Below are 16,863 nucleotides of genomic sequence, written 5' to 3' on the forward strand. Positions count from 1 at the left end.
CAAAACACAGCTGTCTGGGCACGACCAGAGCACCAATCTGCAAGTTATGTAACAGCTGTTGTGTAATTGGGCGTTTAACTCAAAACACATTTTTAAAAGAAAAAGCAATTCAATTTTCCAAAAAGAAAAAAATCGAGAGCAAGAGAGGAGGAGAGAAAGAGATAGAAAAAAAATATATATATGTCAAAATAACACAGAAGGTTTTATCCGGTCTTCAAGCATGAGGAACAGGGAAAGCAAGGATCTTGGGAATAGCTGCTTTAGTATCAAGGGGGCTGGACCGTAGGCAAGATCCGGGCTGCCTCCTGTTTTTGTAAATAAAACTGTACTGGAAAACACCTATACTCATTAATGTATCTCTTATCTATAGTTTCTTTCATGCAGAGTCAAGTAAGTTAAAACAAACCTTCTGGCTTAGAAAGCAGAAAATATCTGTCCCATTTCACAGAAAATGTTTGCTATCCCCGGTCTGAGATGAATAAACGGCTAAGTTTGAGTACCTTTGAAAATAACTATTCACTTTGAGAACCAAAACAGCCAATTCTCTGGGAAATGAAGTTCTTGTCATGCACTTACTATGCCTGTGATCTTAAGCAAGCTACTTTCTTTCTGTCCGTAAAATAGGATGGAAAGAGAAAGCAAGGCTCCAGCATCTGACTTGCAGTAATTGTTCCATAAACCTTGGTTTTTCTACCTTAACCTCATATTTGAGGGAGCTGGCAATTTTTACTTGGAAAAAAAAATCATTGTTCTCAATTCTTAGTAATCAGAATTAAGAGCATCTAAAGTGTTCCATCTTGTTCTTACTGTGACTTTTGCTAGAGTTTCAATACAATGTAGTATTGTACTTACAATGGGAGTAGTGCACTTAATATTTGTCCTTTATGAATGTTTCCAGCTTGAAACATTAATTTAATTTTAAGAATTTGAGTTACTTCACAGTCCTATTTAAATTCACTCTTGGTACAATTGCCCGTATCAGTGATTGATAAATATAACTTCCAAAACCAGAGGTTACTTTCATTTTAGATGAGTTTTAACAGACTATATTGCCATATTGCTATTGGAGTAACTGTGTATATGATACTGCACCCTGAGTTCTCTAAAACTCCTGCTGACTTTTCTATTCCCTTATATAAAATAAAGATAATTTAGAGCTTCTGAAATTACAGTAGGTCTGCTTACCCAGACTTAAAATATACTTGATTGGTATAATTTTTTTTTTTTTTAACCAGCTTGGGGTAGTGTCTAGATAGAGGACCTTTCTTCTCCAAACGGCAACTTGCTTCCCTGCCGGCATTGTCCTAAAGACATGTGGCTAGGGTCCCTTCCTCACCAGCTTCTACTGAGAATAAGTTCCCATTTAGACTTTTTCAATTCTCACATTCTGATTTCAAGTCTATCAGAGAATGGAAAGTTTCACAGTAGCTTAAAAAGCATGAAAAGCCAAAAAAAAAAAAAAAAAAAAAAAAAAACAACAATTGGCCTTAGTTGCCAGAACAGCTGCTCTGTGTACTCTCATCACAGATTTCGGCTTTGTAAATTCATCTGCAAATAGTGCTCTGACTCCAGATGCAGCTTCTTAAGGATTTAACTTTAAAGTCAAGGGCTTCCTGCACTAGGTGTTATACAAGTAGTGTCATTTTCTTTTTTCTCCGGAGTTTGTTCATCCAATCATATCCCAGTATGCAAATAAACTTTAGCCTGTGCAGATAAAAAGGAACAAAAAAAGCCAAGTGCTCTATCAGAACTAAATCGCTGAGCCTGTCTCCTGGTTCAGGATCCGAACCAGAAATGTCATCCTCAGGCGTGCCAGACTTACCTGTCCCAGTTGCCAATTTGAAGTTTCAATATACTAAGGTTAGTAGAATTTATATTTGCTGCTTTGCTTCAGGTTTATAAAACTACATTTATATCAAGCATAAAAGGTCGATTTAAGTAAACTCGTGTAAAGAGTCCTTTGCGAATATAAAAATAAAAGGCTTGTAAAATGCAGTTCTGAGTTTAGTGTCTTGATCAAATAATGAATTCTAAATCACATCAGGAGACTTTTCATAAATTTATTTCTTACAAATATTTTTAAATGAAAGGCATTCTCTTCTGCATGGAAGGTTCTTGTACCAGGATTCAGTGGACTTTACTAAGCCATCCTATTAATTTCAGCATAACCCAGTATGTATGGTAAAGAGAAGCAAATACTTAAAGGACCAAACAAATGGGAAATATTTAAAGAAAAACAAAGAAAAAGAAACAGAGCATGCTGAAGTAACATGATATTTCTATATGTTTAATGAGTGTCAAAATTGAAGGACCTGAGTCTGAATATTAGATGAAAATTCCTGTTTCAAAACCTTCAAATGGACTGGGCATTATTTAGCATATTTTGGAAAAGAAAGCATTCTTATTTATTTCTTCAGTCAAGTTTGTTGCCATTGAAGCAGTTGTTTAATTGCTAACTGATAAATATATGGAGAAATGAGGAAGAGCCAGACCCAGACTTAGACATTCACAGCTAGGGAGAATAAGGCAATGATTCTTGTTTGAATTGTTCATGAGTATCTCTAAACTTTGCCTGGTTCACACTGTTGTATACCTGCTTTCCTGTCAGAGCCTAGAACTCCCAAATGAATAAAACAGATGAAACCAGTCTAACCAAATCACTTAAAGTTATTTTTGTGGTGTGATGGAGAAAGTAAGGTAAGAAAGGAACTGTTTCAACTTGGGGTGAGCTATTTTGGTTCCTGAATTAGCCAATGAAAAATCAAGAGCATTATAATTTAATGATACAGTAAAAACTTTGCTATTATTTATTTAATTCCTTACTTAACCGTGGATGATTTTGTAATCCTAAGGTCAGATACATTTTTATTTTCATAGGCACAAAAATGAAGAAGCTGCTTAACTAACTGGCTTTTTTTCCTTAGGAAAGTATCTGCAGAGATAAGATTGTACCTTTAACATGGTTGACCAGCAGCTATTATGTATATTAATGAATTATTCTCATAAGGTATTAAAGGGAAACGATTTTTCCATTTAATTTTGTTCCAAATGAGAACATTAAAAAATGCAATGAGTCCATATCCTCCAACAATTTACATTTGGCAAAGGTACGCCCAAGAGATGACACAACTTCTTCAGCTTTCCCAACTTTCTTATTCCAAGTGGGTCACAAGAAATTTCAATCCAAAGCAGACACGTTGAAAAATACGTTTTATAAAGATCAAAATCATTGGCAATGATTGAATTACCCCACTGCTACTATTACAGAGTCTTTTTTTTTTTCCCTATGATACTACCTGGGAAAATATTTGGTAATCCGAAGGTCACGTTTTTTAGAATTTGGCTCTGAAGAAGTTTGCATTCTTTCTTGTACATATGTCTCATGGAAACTTTAATGTGAAATAGTCTTTCTACTTAAGCTTCATTTAGTATTTATTTATTAAACATGTAAGAAACAGTACTAGAAAAATGAGACGGTGGTTAATCTAATATACAAACACAGATCTAGTGATCTTTTAACACAGATTGAAATCTCCTGTTCTTTTCAAAGTCATTACACAAGAACACCCTTCTAGGGAACATGACTGGTAAGAATTCAAAAGAAGACAAAATTGAAGGAACAGGCGTTTATTTGCTCTTTCATCTGCAAACTTTCCAGAATAAAAATATCCAATGTAAGTAAGTGAATTTTGATTGCTCACACATCTTCTCTATAAATCTTTTCTGCTCAGACAGAATTTTATTGTCTAATTTATTGGTTAGCAGCATTTTCACACTTGGGAGGACACCAGTTATGTATGTAATTAAATCTAAGTGGGTGAGCCTTTTCAAATGCCTTTGCATTTTCTTTTTACTGTGCCCCACTGAAGAATTGTATTGGATTTGCACTTGCAAGAGGAGTCGGAAAAATGATAGTTATTAACCATCATTTCCTGCTTGCAAACCAAGTAAACAAATATTGAATAGTGCCCAAGGAATTACCTTCTATGGCCAGCTCCTTACCTCTGGATTATTTTTCTTTTACTATGTTAATGTCCTTTATTATTGCTGGAAGTATATTGGTCCTTGGGGCAAGGTAGAGGGAAGAAACAAGCAGGGCTGAGTAATAAAAAAAATTATTATAACTATGGTAGAACTGCATACTCTTAAACTTGAGACTGCTTTTCATCTGAACAAAAGAACTCATTGTTGCATATCTTTTATGATGTTCTCTAGTACAGTCTGATTATTTTTTTTTGTTGGGGTGGATAAAACAGATCAGAGTTAAGAATTACTTTCTAAAAAGATACAAAGAATTTAAAACTTCAATAACATCATTATAAATCTACATAAACTGAGATCCCATCTCTATCCTCATTTGTCTCCTTTCCAACTCTAAATGAATCATATATCTGCCAACTCATTCATTTTATTGAATCTTTAAATGAAGAGCTTCTTTGAAAGTTATGTGATCATTGGGCAAACTACATTACCTCTCTCTGCCTTGGTTTCTTTATATGTAAAATTGGAATAATAAAGGTACCAATTTCCTAAGGTAGATGAAAGCATTAGATGAGTTTAATGAATATAAAGCACTTGAAATAGTTACTGGCACATGGGAAGTGACTGATTAACATTAGCTTTCCTAGTGCTATTTATTTTTCTGAATTCTTTCCAATTTTCCAGAATCTCCTTTTATTCAGCCTTTCCTAGATCTGTTTCCCATAAGTGCTCCTCTCATCTCATTCTCTTCTCCTAGTTTTTCTGTCATTCTTTCTTGCACAGTCATGCACAGTCACCTGACAAGAATCACAATGAAGCAAAGTTCCAAAGGTTTACCCAGGACTTCAGGGGCCAAGAATTTTCTTGTACAGAATTTTGTAACTATTTCTCATTTTCCTTTTCCAACACTGTTTTTACCTTAAAAAAGTAATAATACAAATAGGAAAATCAAGAAGACACGCTTTCTCAAACAATTCAAATCACAAAATGTTTAACTTCGTTCTTAAACTTAACTCATTAAATAATAATTAGTTCATGCTAGAAAAGATCTTCATCCACTAATGACATTTCACACACACAAGTGCACATATATACAAAAAAACCTGGAAATAATTATAGCTAAAATTCATTTCATTCACTCTGTGCCAATGACCATTTTAAGGTCTTTATAATGATTTTATTTATGCCTCACAATAACCCTATGAGGAGGTTGCTATTCCTGTTTCTTCAATGAGGAAACTGTGGAGCAGAGTGGCTAAAGTCATATGTGACAAAGCTAGACTGAATGCTGGCCGTCTGAACTCTCACATCAAGTGACTTCTCTGAGATCAATATCAATACTTTGTGACATGGAATTACTGGAATCCTGTTTTGTTCTTCTTATTAACTTTCACTTGTCCATCCATGATTATTGCAAGTGACATAACCCTGAGCCTTTTCAGTTGCTTCTCAGCTGTTCCCAGGGCACCAGGAAGAAGAAATAAATAAGAATGCTTTCTTTCCCCAAATATGCTAAATAAGGCAAGTCTTTTTAAAGTTTTTGAAACGAACTTTCATACAAAATGTGTATTTTCAATAGAGAAGAGTTATGAGTCATTGACTACTATGTGCTAGGCACCATTATCTCCTTTTAGATTCTTACAACAAATAAATTCAGGTCACATATATTTTTAAATATCCATCCCATTTTCCCTTTATTTAAGTCATTGAACAGCTGCTCTATGCTAGGTCTTATGATATTAGAAAATTAATATGGTTCTTGGCTTTATAGAGCTTGTATTCCTGGAGGATGTGTGGGGAAGAAAATAAACAACTAAGTGAATACTTTAATAATAAATTATGATAAATTTTAAAAGAAAAAAACAAAGCTGAGAGAAAATGAGGTTTTAGAGAAGGCCTTTTTAAAAAGGGGGCAGATAAGTGAGCCTGAGGGATGCAGAGCATAAAGTAGTCACATACTTGTGGAGAGCGGGGAAAGAACAAAGATCCAGAGGTAACAGTACATGCAAAGACCCTATGAAGAAGAGCTTAGAGCTTGGTATACTCCAAGTACTATCTAAAGGCTAAAGTGGCTGGAGTAAAATAAAAAGGGAATGGATAAGATGGGACTGGAGACAGAGTCCATAGCCAGATTGCCTGGTGGATTTTATTTAAGGGAAACCACTGAGGGATCCTGAAAAGAGGACAGGACTTATTTTAAGACAAAGCTGATTGTGTGGTGATCCTGCTTTCATTTGGGCAGTCTTTTCAGTCCCCTTCTGACTGAAGCAATATTTTGTTTGCTTTGGACTTGGAAGCAATTGAATAGCTGGATGGCTGCAAGGTGCAGTGACTTAACAAGATAAACCCAGCTTCAACTTTCAGTTCTTCTATTTATTAAGTGATATAACTTTGGCCAGGCTTCTAATCTCCTTGGGTTTCAGTTCGCCTGTGTATAAATTGGGAATAATAATATCTACCTTGGGAAATGACTTCCAGAATTAAGTGAAGTAATTTGTGGAAAGGGCCCTGGTGCTTATTAGCCACTTGGTCCAGGCCCTTTTAACTCTCTCCTTCCCAAGATGACTCCTAGAATTCTGAAAGTACTCAGTTCCCAATGTACGTGGAATGAATTCTTGCATTGCTTGTCCCAGTTCAAAACTGCTTTCATTTGTGCTCATTTGAGGTTCATAATTAATCACTGGAAAAGAACTAGGAAAGATGTTTTTAGTGTCACATTTTAAAGCTGAGGTACCTGAGCTCAGAGACTTAAGTGACTTACTTAAGGTCATAAACCTTATGACACAAAGACAAAATGAACTGGATTCTGAATTTTCTCATTTCATATATGTTACTTTTCCACATTATTCTGTTTTTTCCCCCCTAAATACTAAAAACACCGGTATTTGAATCTCACTGGATTGTCTCTAACAAGTGCTTTCACACCTATTACTTAATTTGTATCATACATTCCTTACTACGATTGAAAGAATTGAAAATTGAATGATGAGAGAAAAGGGATGATTTGGACACTAGATACCCAAACAGGTGGACCAATATGAAAATGTTACTCTAGAGTGGTTCTTGAATTTGAATGTGCAAGAGAATCACTTAGAGATCTTGTTGAAATGCAGAGTCTGATTCTGTAGGTCTGAGGTGAGGTATGAGATTCTGCATTTCTAACAGACTTCCAGGTTTTGCTGATGCTACTCAAATGTGGTTTGTTGACCAGACACAATGTCTAAAGGTCTTGGGGCAACCTTATAATTTTACCCACAGTGACTACCATCTAGTCCCTTAAAGACCTGACTTTCTGTTTCTCCCCTGAACCTCACTCGCACTCAGCCAAGTCAGAAACACTTACCTTTCCCCTCAAAAGCATCAGAAACCAGTTGGTAGCCCAAAACCAGTGATGGAACATAACTTTAATTTTGCTGCTAGGAAGTAAACATTCACTAAGAATGCAATATTTTAGCTCATCTCTGAGGACTGCAGTCTTAGCAAATAGTTTTTTCATTTGGTACCTACATGGCTTCAAGAAATCTAATCAACAAAAATACTAAAATAAATTGCACATACCCTACATGAGGGTATTATCTCCATTTTTATAAGGGCTCCCAGTACTACAAGTGTTCACATCATTTTTTTAAGCTGGACCTTGCCTAATGAATTTGTTGTTAACTACTTGCCAGAGTGGGAGGACTGCAAAAAAAACCTCTTAGAGTATGAGAAATAACTCATTAGAAGATCAACCCAAAGTTAAAATCTATGGTGTTATAATACAGGTCAGCATAAAAGAAATATCATGGGAATACAAGTATTGATAAAATGATGATAGTTTTCTCAAAAGAGTAATTATTTGGTTTGGAAGGGTGGTGGTGGTGGTGGCGGTTGGGTGTTCATAATGCTATTATAATTGTAGCCAGATACATTACACATTTACCAGATATCAATGGCAACAGAGACAAAACCAAGTAAAAAGAACATGAGCAATAATTATTTTATAATTGAACATTTAATTGAAATCTACCCATAAACAAATTAGAAATGTATATATTTACATAAACTTTGATTTTATCACAAAGATATATTTTGAGATGTATGTGTGTGAGTGCATATGTGTGCATGTGTATATTAAAAGCTCCCACAGAAGCATTGATTACAAGACATGTAAGTGTTGCTAATATTTGATTTTCGATATTATAATATCTCTACTTGATACCTTTATTGTAAAGTTGGATTTGTTAAAGGAAATTTGTAGAAATCTGCATAAAAATTACAGTTTTTAAAACTGCCTGAACAACTACCTTCCACCCTAGGTCCCAGTAATCTATTTTCAGTGTTCTCTCAATACTTTCTTAGAAGTCAAAGGAATATAAATAACAACTTAATTATGCTCTACATTTTGCATTTACTTTAAAAGGAAGAAGGTTTATATGCATTTATCATACTGTTGCATCTTAATATTGTTAAATATTAAATATGCACAGAACTTACTGATGCTTCTACATCTTGCCTCTTTGAGACAGGGTATATATGACACACAGAAATTGCTGACAACTATTTTTGTCATCTGAGGGACATAGTAACATAGTAGAGGTATCACTCAAAACAAAAATGCTTTTCTTTTTCCCTGAGTTGAAAAGGCTGAAGAGATTTTTTGAACAAGAAAAAAAAGTATATACTCATGTCACTGAAGTTAGACTATAATATAAAACAAACGAAGAAAATTTTCTCTCTCCTACTTTTGTTTGGGTCACTTTCTCATTTTGTTTTCATTCCATTTACTACAGTTAAATGTTTTTCTCCCATCTGTTATTTCCTCCTTAATTTCCTTTTAGATTTTTTTTACTTTCTCAACATTTTGCTTTGCTGCCTGAGGGTGTGGGTTGAAAGTAGTTGCCAGAAATCTAGCTTTGATTCTTTTAAATGTTTAACATCCTCACCTAACTTTTGTTCATTCTCTTTTATTATTCATCCCCTACCTCAAAAGTTCTGCGCAGCTTCCAAAGATTTTTTCTTTTTTTGGTCAGAGGGGGGCGGGGGGGGGGAGGGAGGGGGTGGTGCCTAAACCTGAGAAAAAGTTTACAGGTTTACATCTATCTCTTCCTATACATTTACAACAACCATCATTCCACATGCCATGACTCAGATTCTCAGGTTTGAAAATTCACACAGGTGACATAAAATGGAGAATCTCCTCACCCTTCTTCACCCTTAGCATTTCTTTATTGAAAATGTAATCTGTTAAATCTCTCTGCCACCAAGAAAATACTGGCTTGATTCTAGCCCTGCAGAGATCATTTGAATTTAGGGCCCTGAATATTTGTTGGAGGGAGTCAGGGGCTCTCTTCCAAAATCTTATACCAATGACTAACGCTAATAAGTTTTATTTTGCCTACTAGTCAAATTTACCTTGATCCAAGCTAGAAATATTTTTAGGAAAGGACTTATTTATTTAGAATTATAGCTTTGTACCAAACACGTGAAGATATAGTAACTTTTACTCTGGGAAAGCTTTATTTCTTATGACTTGGACACTAAACTGTATTTAGAAAATGGCCATTATTTTAAAATTGAAGGTCATATAATACATCCTTAAAATCTGACATATCAAAAATTTAAAGAGTAAAAATCAATTTTAAAGTTCCCTTAACATTGCCATTGATTGTTTCCCCATATAAGAAGCATTTGAAGTCCAAGACTGTGCACAGGTATCTATAATTTCCAATCAATATTATGAAGTTTAAGTTCAGGTCTCCTGTATATATATATTAGTCAAAATTATCCTGAGTTCAAAATTCATAATGAGAATACAGTTAACATAATGGTTAAACAGGACCCAAGAATTTTTTTTCTAACCTTTATAGCCTGATCCCTTTTCCTCTAAATTTACTAAGGCAAACAGCAAGTGGAAAATGAGCAAAGGAAGGGAAATGATAAATCATTTCAACAGATCTAAAATGAGTGTCATAGTTATTATAATAAACATTCATTAGCCTACACTTCTCCATATACAATAGTTCCTCACTCTGCTTTCTATGGTTTCAGTTACCTACAGTTGACCACAGTCCAAAAATATTAAATGGAAAATTCCAGAAATAAACAGTTTATAAGTTTTAAATTATGTGCCATTCTAAATAGTGTGATGAAATTGTGCACCATCTCACTGTCTCACTCAGGTTGTGAATCATCCCTTTGTCCAAAGTCTCCACCTTGTATATACTGTCCCCCACCACTACTCACTGAATAGCCAGTTGGGTCATCAGATTGATTATCAGGGTATCATAGTGCTTGTGTTCAAGTAACCCTTATTTAATAATACTGTATTTATATAACTTTTGTTACAGTATATTGTTACAATTGTTCTATTTTATGTTTAGTTGTTAGTGCTGATCTACTCTGCTTAATTTATAAATTCAACTTTATCCCGTATAGAGAAAAACATGGCATGTGTCGGTTTGGTACTCTTTGCAGTTTCAGGCACTCACTGGAGGTCTTGGAAAAGTATCCTCGCGGATAAGGGGGGAACTACTATAGCCATTTTATATAACCACAGGAAGGATTTTTATTCAAAGACATTTGGCCTCACAGTTAGATGGAAGCTAATGTCAAAAATAAAGCCAATGAAATTAAAACAGAAAAAAAGCAATTAAGGTAATTTCTAACAAGAAATTCTCCATAGTTCAGGGGAAAGGAAAGGATGATGTAATTTCTGATCTTTATAATAAACTCCATCATGTCGTTATTTGTGCCGAGTTCTGTTTTCATGCTAACTGGCCCCTGTTTGGGAAGAATGTATGTAATTCATAACTTGCAGACTGTACTGCTATGTCACTGTGTTCTAAGGCCTTATGACCTCTTGCCTGGAATGTTAAAATGATTTTGACTAATATCTGGACTCTGTTTGCACTAATTTAAATCCATTTGGGAGACATTGAAATCAATATTTCTAAAAACATCCATTTGATTCTGTCACTTCCTTATTATATCAAGAATAGAATCCAAACTTCTCACTGGGGACCAAGATCCACCACAAACTGGCTTCATTTTATTGCTGGAACTTATATATGACTTGTTTCCACTGGAACTCTCCATTCAGGGCTGATCTCTTCACTGTGTTACATACCAACGGCGTTCCCTTCCTTTGCCCATTGTTTTCCTTTTTTCCACCAGTCCAATCCTATCCTTCAAGAATGCATTCTTCTAATCCAGGTCCCTCTCTTCCATGAGTTCCGCTCTGCAATTTATTGACTAAAGCATTGCTTTGGTCATTTTACTCTACAACCTTCAATTCTTTACTGACATCTTGATAAAAATATACTCTCTTCTTAGATTTAAACCCCTTGAGGAGGGCTCATGACTCACTCATCTCGCATGTCCCACAGTACCTTGCAAATAACCAAGACAAGTGTTTATTTATTGTTTGACAAAGACTTAAAACAAAGTGACTGCTTTAGCTCATGTGAATAACAGCACAAATACAAACAAAAGTTGAGTTCACAGTTTTCTTCTATATTAAAGATTAAAACTGAATAATGCAGAGCTTTACCTGGTTATTTGGGATCATCTGCGACAGTTGCCTAAAGAATGACAGATAAACTTCCTTCTTACTTTAGATTAATGCTCATTTACAAAACACTTACTGTTTCATCTGAAAGTGCAGTTTTATGTACAGCTCAGATACAAGTCAGATAATATATATGATAAATACATATTGTAATGGTTCTTTCATCAAAACAGATTATATAAAGGGAGTAAAATAACTGTATTATATTGAGAGCATATTATTGAGAACCTGAAACTAAATTATCACAGACCTAGGAGGACTCAAGTAGGAAATGGAAAGTTTCACCTGTAAACAAAAATCTGAAGATATCTTTTTAAAGAAATTTAAAGAGTTTGTTCAGGTAATGATTTGCAAATTAGGAAACGGAGTCCTCAGTGTGATCTGAGAATACGTTCCAAAATGGAGGGGATAGGTAAGGTTCATAAAGACAAAACTTGCAAGAAGCTGATGATTAAAGAGGTGGGTTGCTAAGAAAAACGAGATCATAAAGATGTCATTTGTTTTCTGATTGGTGGGGGCAACTGGACTTTCAAGGGTTGGCTGGCTCAGTGAAGTAGCAAGTGGAGTTGGGAGGTGAAAACAATAGGTAATGTATGATTAAGCATTTATCAAGACCTACTTTCAGCCCAGGCCGGCAGAGCAAAAAGGCTGACTTTGATCACTCAATTATAGTACAGGGAGAATTATTAACAATGCAAGGAGTGCAATTTATCAAACAGCACAATCAGCACTGGGAGTGCTGCTGGCTCTACAGGCAGCTCCGGAGCCCAACAGGGCAGTGATGATCTGCAAGCAGCTTCAGAGCTCAGGCTGCAAAAATCTTAATTTGGGGCCACAACTTGCGATATTAAAGTTCTTATGAGTCCTTACACCACAGGCCTAACAAACTATAATTAATTCTATATCTTGTTCTGACTAGATTTTTTATGAAGCTATCCTGTGGAAGGTAGAATTCTGGGTATATTTCTGACAGGGTGGGAGTTGTGTTCTCTTAGTTTAAAAATATAAAGTCTAAAGAGGTAATACTATCTTTAGGGCGGAGGAAAGGAAGAATTAGAAATGTATGAATGAATCTGATGAGAGTTTTGCAAGGCTGGCTAAAAAATCTAGAGCATGTACCATGATATCTTTAGCTTTTTGTTTGCAATTCGGTGAGCTGATATGTAGACTCTAACTTTACTGCAAAACAGAACATAATAAGTAATTTAATAGTAGGATACTAACTATGACGCTAGAAAAGAAAAAATGAATTTAAATCCAGTTAGACCAGCTAGAGAAATCCTCATGCATTGATGATATTTTAAGTGAGAGTTTGAAGTAAGAGAAGTAAATAGTGATGAAACCAGTCTGAGGAACACCGTAAGTAAAAGATGTGGAGCAGAAGGACATGGTGCTTGAGACAGTAGAATGAAGCTAAAACAAAGATAAACTGAGGAAATAATAGGACAAAAGGTTAGAAGAGCCAGATCATAAGCTGCCTTATTATCATGTTAAGGCATTTGTGAATGGAGAACCACCTAAATATACTGAAGTAGAGACAAAATCTGAACTGGGATGGCTTAGGAAAATTATAACAGGGTGAAAATTAAATTTCAATTAGGTAGGCATGGGGTAGAGAGAACAAAGAGAGGTTCTTTCTATTCACTTCTCTTTTTTGTCAATTACTGACATTTAATATTATTTGATATTAGTTTCAAGTATACAGCACAGTGGTTAGACATTTATATAATTTATAAAGTGATCCCCCCCCCCCAGTTGGTCTAGTACCCATCTGGCACCGTACATAGTTATTGCTTCTCTGTATCTGTAAGTCTGAAATCTAAAGAACAAAATAAATGAACAAACAAAACAGAAATGAACTCATAGATAAGAGAGGTTTTTTTATGGTAGTATAGAACAAAGTCATACAAAAGAATGATTAAGGATTGCATGTGTAAATAACAGTAGAGGAAACATGTGCATGTGTGCATGTGTGTGAGACAGAGTGAGCATGCATGAGCAAGCTTTAGAACTTTAAGTTAAGAGCAGAAAGCTGAGACGACAGTAAGCCAAGTTTGAGACACATTGATTAAAGTATTTCCCAGCCACCCCTTAAGTAGAAAAAAATACAAAGAGGTAACCATTGGAGATGCAAAAGAAAATATTCTTTGCGAGTAAATTATAGGATTCTATAAAATGTGTTGCTAATTGTTAGAATGCTGATTCACTCTAAAAGACTTTGGGGAAGTCAGTATTTTAATCTAAATTTATATATCCTTAAGTGAAGCTAAGATGCCAACATTTTCTTCATGAAGGATAATAAGAATTTATGGTCCTCATCTGTATTCCATTTCCCTATCAGAGAAACAAGGATTTTCTTGATACTTCTATGAAGATACCTAGTATCCTTATCTAAAGTGCTTTACACCCCTTCCCCTTTATTCTTGTTCACATCATTTTCCTGTCAATTCTAGGCTAGGATTTCAATTCTTTTAAATTCTTCCAAATACATAGGTTGATACTATTTCATCATATGAGTAATCGTATTGGTATAAAGAGACAAATAAAGAGGCTTCTGTTTCCCCTTGTTTTTTAGCAAATCACAAATGTCATAGTGTACCCATGTGCAGAGTATTATATGTCTTAGTCATGTGTAGCTACTGGGTTGTAGGTGCTTTGATTCAGCTTTAAGTTATATATTCAAGAATACTGAGGTTAAAATCACTTGAGGGCTGGGATTGTTTTGAACATTGAGGATAAACCAGAAATCCAGACACACAGTTCTTGTAGAGCTTATAGCCTAGGAGAGAAGGCATAATAGCTAAATGGTCTGTATTTAGTATAGCAACTGATTTGAACTTGGAGGACAGTATTTGAATACATTTTCTCTCAGAGTTGCACTATTAATAACTTTTCTTTAAAAAACAAGGAGAAGGGTCTGAATTAAAATATGTATTATAAATATAGTGTGTGTCACTCTTCATTTAAAATTACATGTACTACCCACCTGTGATTTAAAATTAAGCTAGTTTATGTAAAAATAAATCTAACAGAATGTTGTACTACATAACATTCAATACTGTACTCATGATTATTTTTATATTTCAATACTGAATAAGGAGAATAAATAAATAATAGGATGAAAGGATAAAGAGGAAATCCTAGCTTTTGTCTGAAACAGAACATCGCAAAAGGAGTACTTCTTAATTGAGCTTCATTAAATATTTTTACTCTACTAAACAGTAAATGAGATATCAAAACTCTAGTTGACACCATAATGAAATGCAAATTCAGGGCTGCAAAAGTTGAAACTCAGACTTTTTACACGACATTAATACTTTTCAATATTTTAATTCTTTTATTGTGTACACAGAACATAATTCAACATTTTCTAGACCCCTCTGTTTCTTTAGATACATGTCTTTTTCTCATAGATATCACTAAGTATTCTAGTACCCGATTTTACCTGTGGAAAAACATTTTAGATAATCTTTTAAAAGGGAGAATGAAACTTTTAAAAGTCGATTCGAAAAATGACACTAGCCAATTTTTTCTAGGCAAACTTTGTTTAACCGCCTTCCGCAAACCACCTTTAAAACAGTAAATAAAGGATCATAAAATAATCATTTATAATACTAAAGCACTGGTAGCCTAAAATGAGCATGTTCAGAATCTGAAGTGGAAATTAAAGACAATGGTTTATAAAGATCAAGCCCGCCAAAGACTCTGCTCTTGCCTCAAGTTCATGGTTATTTCAGATAAAAGCATCTTTTTCTAGATCGTTTAGTCTATATTTTCCAGCGTCAAAATAAACTCATACCTTAGTGTTTTAAAATTATCTTTTTATTTAAGTGTGTAAGTGTGTATATGTGTGTGTAAAATGTTTTAAACAGCTCAAATAACCTTTGCGTGTTGGGTACCTGAGGGAGGTAAGATTGTAACACTCACTGGCTTCACTTAGGTATTCTGTGATACTTTAAAGTTTATTATAAAAAAAAATTTTCCCCCAAATTTGCTGCATATATAAATGCCCTTTTTATCTTCTTTCTCTCCCTCTCTACAGATCTTCATAAACAATGAATGGCATAATTCAGTAAGTGGCAAGAAATTTCCCGTCTTTAATCCTGCAACTGAGGAGAAACTTTGTGAGGTTGAAGAAGGAGATAAGGTGAGCACCAGTTCTATTTTATGCCAAGTTTCCTTGTTTCTCACCATTCTAAGCTTCCAAACTCCATTTCAGGTTCAAGTACACATGTCATAAAAATGTGTTTTCTGGGGCCATCTGGGGAAACTTTCTTGGTACATAAAGTCATATAACGATGCTGAGCCTATGTTTCTGAGTGTTCTAGTGATTTTTAAAAAATACTATTATTTTATTCTTGTTTTTCAATTAAAATAGTGCCTAGATTGATTGGTCCGAAAGGCTGAATATGAAATAATTGATCATAGGTTTTAAAAGCAGTGAAATCCTTTATTCATATAAAATTGTTCTTTTTAAGTTGTAAAATGAACTTAAGAAAACAACATAAGATTGACTTTTAGAACAATATATTGCCAAGTTATTTCATTAAAAATTATTGAATTAATATTAATTAGTACCTTTAAAACTGAATTTTAAAATGAATTAAATTGAATCACAAATTAAAAGTGCTGTTGCTTTCCAACTAGTAATACTAGCAGCAACAAAAACTTTTATTTAGCGATATTTTTTTTAAACCCTAAATGTTATTTTAATTTAATACACAAAGCAACTCCTATGGAGAAGGTATTATTTATAGCCACTTTTACAAATGTCAATGTAATAGCAGAATAGAAAGGTTGAGTAATTTACTCAAGGTAGCATTGCTAATAAATAATAAAATCAGTGTTCAAATGCTATCCTTTGACCCCAGAGCCTGTGACTGGCAGAACTACTGCCCTACCTTGTATTTATTATAAAAGTAAGATGGGGTGATATTTAATAGCCTAGGAAGTTTAGAGAGTAAACACCTTCAGAATTTTTATTTGAACACATACCTTAGAAGGTATATATGTTTCTCAATCTAATGTGAACTGACTCTAGTCTTTAGTTGTCCAGATGTTATCAAGTTTTAAATCTTTGTCATGGAAGATATGAAGAGCTAAACAAATTTTGCTACCTGAAAAGACTACTGGGAGATGAAGTCAGAATAACTCACTAATAAAACCATTCATGACACTATGTTCAGTTCATTGTAGCACTCACATGTTTCTGTTCAATTTCTATTTTTTCATTACCTTCACATCAATCAACGAGACCACTAATCTCAAGGTATTAGACGTGCAGACCTATTCCAAGATAGTAATATAATAAGACACCTGAGGGCCACTTTGTG

General features: G+C 34.4%; 1 protein-coding gene across 1 annotated transcript in view; it reads left to right on the forward strand.

Moving 5' to 3' along the window:
- The first annotated feature begins 1,730 nt into the window (after positions 1–1,730).
- The window catches only part of ALDH1A1 (aldehyde dehydrogenase 1 family member A1), a 51,623-nt gene continuing 36,490 nt past the window's right edge, over positions 1,731–16,863 (forward strand). The window contains exons 1-2 of the mRNA XM_016146192.2: positions 1,731–1,860; positions 15,573–15,677. Of these exons, the coding sequence (XP_016001678.1) occupies positions 1,795–1,860; positions 15,573–15,677 (171 nt within the window). The 5' untranslated portion in view covers positions 1,731–1,794. The remainder of the gene's footprint in view (positions 1,861–15,572; positions 15,678–16,863) is intronic.

This window comes from Rousettus aegyptiacus, unplaced genomic scaffold (assembly GCF_014176215.1).
Source record: "Rousettus aegyptiacus isolate mRouAeg1 unplaced genomic scaffold, mRouAeg1.p scaffold_m13_p_3, whole genome shotgun sequence".
NCBI classification, from domain to species: Eukaryota; Metazoa; Chordata; class Mammalia; order Chiroptera; family Pteropodidae; genus Rousettus; species Rousettus aegyptiacus.